The 7,990-nt window shown below is 49.0% G+C and overlaps 1 protein-coding gene across 1 annotated transcript; it reads left to right on the forward strand.

Moving 5' to 3' along the window:
* Positions 1–5,893: 5,893 nt before the first annotated feature.
* On the forward strand, positions 5,894–7,135 carry IMP3 (IMP U3 small nucleolar ribonucleoprotein 3). The gene has a single exon (XM_017518237.2). It carries the CDS (start codon positions 6,044–6,046, stop codon positions 6,596–6,598), a length of 555 nt encoding a protein of 184 aa, XP_017373726.1. The 5' UTR covers positions 5,894–6,043; the 3' UTR covers positions 6,599–7,135.
* Positions 7,136–7,990: the final 855 nt, after the last annotated feature.

Raw genomic sequence — 7,990 nt, forward strand, 5'->3', positions numbered from 1 at the left:
AAAAAAGAAAGAAAAGAAACATTGAGTACCTACCTACTCTGCACCAGGCCCCTGAGCTACAAAGAAATAAGACATTACCCTTACCTTCCAAAAGCTCAGATGTGTTGTGACAAGTAGATGCTCCCTGCCCAGTGTCACTATGAATAGTGCACGTGAGGGTACCTACCCCAGCCTGGGTGAAGCAAGGATCAAGGAAGGTTTCCTGAAGGAGGAGGTGCCTAAGGTGAGGCAAAGGCTTCAGGAGGACCTCCTTTCCTGGCTATCTCTGGAGTCTTGTCTGCCCTGTCTAGCTAGATCTTCCCTTCATTCTCTCTCTACTCACTTGTTGCAGATTAGCTGGTACAAGGTAGTTCTGCTAAAGATGAATACCTTTGGCTGTTTCGAGGGACGTGGTTCCCAGACCTCTGGCTCCAAAATCCAGTTTCACTGGTTCAGTGAGTGGATTGAACTCCCTTTGCAGGTCTGGCATTTGACCAGAATAAAGGCCTATGTACGAACCCCGGAAGCCTAGGTATTAATTTGCACAGAGAAATAAAACTGTCAAGCAGAACTGAATTTCTGCATCAATAGATCAAGGCAATTTGGGCTACTCCTTGGGAAGCCCAGTTACCAGAAATTTAGCTCAGTGAGCCTGGAACCCCCAAGAGGGGAAAACGTGTGACAAGTTTCTCAGTCAAGTACTTTAAAGCCTTGTTTCCTGGCCTGGCATGGTGGCTCACGCCTGTAATCCCAGCACTTTGGGAGGCTGAGGCAGGCAGATTGCAAGGTCAGGAGTTGGAGACCAGCCTGACTAACATGGTGAAACCCCGTCTCTACTAAAAATACAAAAATTAGCCAGGTGTGATGGCACATACCTGTAATCCCAGCTACTCAGGAGGCTGAGACAGGAGAATCACTTGAACCTGGGAGGCAGAGGTTGCAGTGAGCCTAGATTGCGCTACTGTACTCCAGCCTGGGTGACAGAGCAAGACTCTGTCTCCAAAAAAAGAAAAACAAAACAAAAAAAAAATAGCATCGGACAGGTAAGGTTGCTAGGAGTCAGAGGCTAGTGAGCCAAGATCGTGCCATTGTATATGCCATTATACTCCAGCCTGGGGGACAGAGTGAGACCCTGTCTCCCCCAAAAAAAGATTTAAAAAACGCATCTACTTCCTTAGTGCTTGCTAAGTGCTAGACACTCCTGTAAACACTTTATTAGCTTACTCAATACAACTGGGATTTCTATTCACCCAATAGGGTCCCCCTCCAGCCCCACCTCCCCAAAGCATCCTCAGCTGCCACCCTTGACGGCCTTTAGTTGCTTCCCAAATACTCAGTCACATATTTACAGACCAGCCATCTTGGATTTACTTCCACATGTGTTCTGATTGGGTTTTTTTGTAACTCTCAGGTGACACCCTTTTTTCCAGGTTCTTGGGAAGAACTCACTCTTCAGCCTCACAGAGGTTTCCAGAACCCGTATTTTCCCATTTCATCCCCTCCAGGGACCTTCTTCAGGCCTAGGGGTAACAGAGCCCCATGTTACCAGTCTCAAGAAACTGCACTAACCCTTGTGATCTCCCTGTACCCTGCCCATTCCTATGGAAACAGTCCCTTTACGTCAAGTCTCACATTATTTTTTTCTTTTCCTTTTATTTTTGAGACAGGGTCTCACTCTGTTGCCCAGGCTGCAGTACAGTGGTATAATCATAGCTCACTGTAGCTTCAACCTCCCTGGACTCAGGCGATCCTCCCATCTCAGTCTCCCAAGTAGCTGGAACTACAAGTGCACACCACCACACCAAGCCAACTTTTGTATTTTTTGTAGAGACGGGGTTTTGCCATGTTGCCCAGGCTGATCTCAAACTCTTGGGCTCAAGCGATCCTCCTGCCTCAGCCTCTCAAAGTGCTGGGATTACAAGCGTGAGCCACCACACCTGGCCTCTCACATTATTCTTATTGGGGTATGTTCTCTCTTTCCTGCTGGGACCCTGATTCATACACAGGAAACAGCATCCATCCTTCACCCAGGCATCCAATTTTCATCCTTTAGGAAAGGAGACAGCAAGGAAGAACTGTGCCCAGTGGTTTTCAAACTGACCCTGCTGGTGGCAGCCTGCAGGATACACTGGGCTATTACTGTAGGAATGCAGGCAAAAGATGATGAGGGCCTGACACCGGGCAGGGGTAACAGGGCTGGAGAGAAGAAAATGGGAGAGCTTTTGGAGGTAGAATAGACTGGAATCACAACCAATCAGTCGTGGTTGTTGAGGGAAGTGTCAACCCACATGTTTAAAAAATATTTTTTGACTCCACTTTCCCCACCATTTCTCTCCTCACCTTTGCAGCAAAATTCCTTGAAATAGTTATCTATACTAGGTGCCTCCAATTTCTTTTTCCTGTTCTCTGTTTAAATCCCTCTAGGCAGCCTTTTACTTCCACACTCCACTGAACTATTCCTGTCAAGGTAATCAGTAGCCTCGGTGTTGCTGGACCCTATGGTTATTCTCAGTCCTTCTCTTATTTACTCTCTCCGTAGCATTTGACCTGCTTGATCACTTCTTCCTCCTGGATACACTTTCTTCATTTGCATTGGCGAGAACATAACTCTCCTGGTGTCCCTTCTCATCCTCTGTCCTCTTCAATAATTATTTTTTTTTATTTTAATTGAGATGGAGTCTAGCTCTGTTTCCAGGCTGGAGTGTAGTAGTACAATGTTGGCTCCCTGCATCCTCTGCCTCCCAGATTCAAGCGATTCTCCTGCCTCAGCCTCCCAAGTAGCTGGGACTATAGGCACATGCCACCACACCCAGCTACTTTTTGTATTTTTAGTAGAGACGGGATTTCACCATGTTGGCCAGGATGGTCTCCATCTCTTGACCTCATGATCCTCCCACCTCGGCCTCCCTAAGTGCTGGGGTTACCTATGTGAGCCACCATGCCCAGCCTCCTAACATTAGAGTGACCACAGCAGAGTGGTGTCTTTTGCATCCATAGTCACTCCCTATGATGGTCTCATCCAGCCGAATGACTTCAAATATCACTCATGCTAGTAATGCCCAATTTTTAAAATTTCCAGTCCTTTTAAAAAAAACTCCTGGGCCAGGCATGGTGGCTTATGCCTGTAATCCCAGAACTTTGGGAGGCTGAGGCAAGCAGATCACCTGAGATCGGGAGTTTGAGACCAGCATATGGAGAAACTCCATCTCTACCAAAAATACAAAGTTAGCCAGTGTGGCGGTGCATGCTTGTAATCCCAGCTACTCAGGAGGCTGAGGGAGGAGAATTGCTTGAATCCGGGAGGGGGAAGTTGCAGTAAGCCGAGATCACACCACTGCACTCCAGCCTGGGCAACAAGAACTCCATCTCAAACACACACACACACACACACACACACACACACACACACAAAACACCTCCTAACTCATATATTTCTCCTTGACATCTCCCCTCAGAAGTCTAATGGATGCCTCCAACCCAACATGTCCCAAATTAAATTTCTCAGCTGGGCATGGTGGCTTATGCTTGTAATCCCAGCACTTCGGGAGCCTGAGGTAAGAGGATTGCTTCAGCCCAGGAGTTCAAGACCAGCCATGACAACATAGTGAGACCCCCATCTCTATAAAAAATTTAAAAATTAGTGGCCAGGCATGGTAGCTCATGCCTGTAATCCCAGCACTTTGGGAGGCCAAGGCAAGTGGATCACCTGAGCTCAAGAATTCAAGACCAGCCTGACCAACATGGCGAAATCCCATCTCTACTAAAAATACAAAAATTAGCAGGGCGTGGTGTTGGGCACCTGTGATCCCAGCTACTTGAGAGGCCCAGGACTGCAGGAGGCCGAGGCAGACGGATCGCCTGAGGTCAGGAGTTCGAGACCAGCCTGACATGGTGAAACCGATCTCTACTAAAAATACAAAAATTAGCCAGGTATGGTAGTACACGCCTGTAGTCCCAGCTACTCAGGAGGCTGAGGCAGGAGAACAGCTTGAACCCAGTAGGCAGAAGTTGCAGTGAGCCGAGATTGCGCCACTGCACTCCAGCCTGGGCAATAGAGCAAGACTCCATCTCAAAAAAAAAAAAAAAATCAATTAGATTTAAAAAAGCAAACAATCTGTAACAGTTTTCTGTTTGTTTTAGAGACAGGATCTTGTTCTGTTGCTCAAGCTGGAGAGCAGTGGTGTGATCATGGCTCACTGCAGCCTTGAACTCCTGGCCTCAGGGAATCCTCTACAGTCTTACCTCCAAACCCCCACCAGTAGCTGGAACTATAGGTGCTGCCACCATGCCTGGCTAATTTGTTTTTTCCCCCACAGGGACTGAGTCTCACTATGTTGCCCAGGCTGGTCTTGAACTCCTGGGCTCCAGATATCCTCCCACCTTGGCCTCCCAAAATGTTGGGATTACAGGCATCAGTCACCATGCCCAGCCTGGTGATGTTTTCTTAAACTGGCTAAGTTCATGAGTATTTATTATACTTTATAATTTATATGCTATGTATATTATTTTCCAGACATCAAATCTTTTATTTTTTTTTTTTAGAGACAGGGTCTGGCTCTGTTGTGCAAGCTGGGGTGCAGTGGCACGATCATAGCTCACTGCAGCCAACAAGTCCTGGATTCAAGCGATTCTCCTTCCTCAGCCTCCCAGGTAGTCAGGACTACAGGCATGCACTACCATGCCTGGCTAATTCTTTAAGATTTTTTACAGAGGCGGGATCTCAATTTTTTTTTTTTTTTTCCTAGGCTGGTCTTGAACTCCTGGCCTTAAATGATCCTCCCACCTCAGCCTTCCAAAGTGCTGGGATTACAGGCATGAGCCACTGCACCGGGCCCCCAAATATTGTATTGTAAAAGACAATAAAAAGAATACAAAACAAAAATGATCAGAGAGAAGCTAGGTGGCGTCAAATGCCTGCGCAAAAAGGGGTTAGGTCTACAGCGCTACACTCAGATTAATTTACTGATGCAACTAGCCCAAACAGCATTAAATTTGCTAACTCAATGCTTGGTGGTCAGAGATGCATGTCAAGATAATTCATTTGAGCACAGACTAAAGGATTTGGACTTCTGCTTATAGTCCAAGTTTCTCAAACTTGCTGTTTATGAATCATCTGACACTTTCGTTAATAATACAGATTTCCAGGCGGCTCCCTTATAGATCCCGGTTCTGTGCTCCTAGGAAGCAGCCAGGCAATCAGTATTTCATGAGTTCGGTGCCACCTGGTCCAACTTGACAGTGAAAAATCGCTCCGCCTGCCAAGTGAGCGGATCAGCTGAGATCAGGAGTTCGAGACCAGCTTGACTAATGTGGAGAAACCCCGTCTCTACTAAAATACAAAATTAGCCAGCGTGGCAGCCCATGCTTGTAATCCCAGCTACTCAGGAGGCTGAGGGAGGAGAACTCTTGAACCTGGGAGGCAGAGGTTGCAGTAAGCCGAGATCACGCCACTGCACTCCAGCCTACGCAACAAGAAAGAATTTCCAAAAAAAAAAAAAAAAAAAAAAAAAAAAAAAAAAAAAAAAAAAAAAAAAAAAAAAAAAAAAAAAAAAGAAGGACCTGACGCTGGCGGCCGGCAGGAACTACCAGGTCAGCCCCCTCCCGCAAGCACTCCCACGGCACCGCAGGAGCCCAGTTAGCACAGCAAACCCAATCAACAAGCCACAGTCACCCCCTTTTCCCCAAAAATGACCTCTTCAGCTCTAGCGCGGAAGACTGTAACAGTCCCCAAAGGGCATTAGTCTAGCAGGAAGTGATGCCTGCACAAAGGATAGTCTTGGCTACTAAAACCTACGCGGAGCCTCCTAGAGACCCGGCCGCACCACCTCCCTCCGGTGCATCTACTCCCTCCTTCACCAAACGCGAAGAAAAGAAGAAACGCGAGATGCCGGTGCAGAGGCGTGGTCTCACCCTGACCAATGGGAAGTGAGGGCGTGACCCTAAGCTTTTCTTTCATTGGTCCAGGGTCCCAGGGCTTCCAGGTCTTGGCGCGCTGTGGCTGAAATCGCGCAGGCGTCAGAACGCGCTCTCAGCTTCGGGTCCTGCAGCTGCGGCTTCCGCCATCATGGTGCGGAAGCTTAAGTTCCACGAGCAGAAGCTGCTGAAGCAGGTGGACTTTCTGAACTGGGAGGTCACCGATCACAACCTGCACGAGCTCCGCGTGCTGCGGCGTTACCGGCTGCAGCGGCGGGAGGACTACACGCGCTACAACCAGCTGAGCCGTGCCGTGCGTGAGCTGGCGCGGCGCCTGCGCGACCTGCCCGAGCGCGACCCGTTCCGCGTGCGTGCTTCCGCCGCGCTGCTGGACAAGCTGTATGCTCTCGGCCTGGTGCCCACGCGCGGTTCGCTGGAGCTCTGCGACTTCGTCACGGCCTCCTCCTTCTGCCGCCGCCGCCTTCCCACCGTGCTCCTCAAGCTGCGCATGGCGCAGCACCTTCAGGCTGCCGTGGCCTTTGTGGAACAAGGCCACATACGCGTGGGCCCTGACGTGGTTACCGACCCCGCCTTCCTTGTTACCCGCAGCATGGAGGACTTTGTCACTTGGGTCGACTCGTCCAAGATCAAGCGGCACGTGCTGGAGTACAACGAGGAGCGCGATGACTTCGATCTGGAAGCCTAGCGGCTCTCCCACTCCACGGCTGTCTTCTACAGATGGGAAAACTGAGACCTAATGTTGGAGATTCTCTGAGGGTGCTCTCCCCAAGGGTGTCAGACGGTTGTAGGTTCTTAAGAACTTGATACATCAAGGGCAGGCCGTGCACAGAGCCACGGGAGGTGCGTCCTTGTTTTCCAGGAAATGTTCTTAGAACTTGGACTACTGATTTTTGTGCCTTGGGAAACAGTGGGAAGTAACTTGGTGCTGCTCTGGGGTATTGTTGGCTTCTTGCGTTGGAAACTTTGTAATGTAAAAGCAAAAACTACAAATCCCCACGCTCTGTTTCCCTTTATCGTCTTGTAGCTGGACTGGTTCCATTCATTTAACTCGAATTCTTCCTCCTGTCCATGGGGTTAAGCTGTGTAGAGACGATGGGGAGTTTGGTGGACTCAAGTTTTTATAAACTCAGTGAGACTAGTGTGTTCAGGATCTCCTCCCTTGTTTAAAGGAATGCTTTCCTAATGCCAATAAATGACTCAGCCGCTTTGTAAGTGCAACTTTTTATCTGTATGCTTTTGTTTTCTTCTTTCCTCGAGACGGACTCCTGCACTGTCACCCAGGCTGGGTGCAGTGTCGAGATCTCAGCTCATTGCAACCTCAGTCTCCTGGGTTCAAGCAATTCTCCTGCCTCAGCCTCCCGAGTAGCTAGGATTACAGGTGCCCGCCACTGTACCCGGATAATTTTTGTATTTTTAGTTGAGACGATTTCCCCATATTGGCCGGGCTGATCTCTAACTCCTGACCTCATAACCCTCTCACCTCGGCTTCCCAAAGTGCTAGGATTACCAGCATGAGACACCGTGCCCGGCCTCTAGTTTTCTTATATAGGGTCATATTTATGCATCCCAGGAACCCAGAGAAAAGGAATAGAGTCAGCAGCGACCTGCCTGTGGATGAGATCTGCAGCCGGGGCCACATGTGGAGGATGCAGGATGTTGTACGGGATTGGGCAAATTTGTCACTTTACCAGTCCCTTCCTTGGAAGGAGTGTTTTGGCAGAGCTCTTCCTCACAGGACTTCCTGTGGATATTCCAGCCCCAGGAAATACCCTGTTAGAGGGCTGAGTTGTTTGCTTGTCTAAGGAAATAATCACCCTGGAGGTTGGCCATCTAGCGGTTCGAAGTGGACCAGGAGTTCCTGGAAATTTAGATGATAGCAGGGATAGAGAATTAGAAGGGAGAGTAGGCAGACTACAAAGTTTTGCTCGACTCGCTCTTTTTTGAGATGGAGTTTTGCTCTTGTCGCCCAGGCTGGAGTGCCATGGCACCACCTTGGCTCACTGCAACCTCCGCCTCCTGGGTTCAAGCAATTCTCCTACTTTAGCCTCCTGAGTGGCTGAGACTACAGGCATATGCC

The sequence above is a fragment of the Cebus imitator genome, unplaced genomic scaffold (assembly GCF_001604975.1).
Source record: "Cebus imitator isolate Cc_AM_T3 unplaced genomic scaffold, Cebus_imitator-1.0 Scaffold664, whole genome shotgun sequence".
NCBI lineage: Eukaryota > Metazoa > Chordata > Mammalia > Primates > Cebidae > Cebus > Cebus imitator.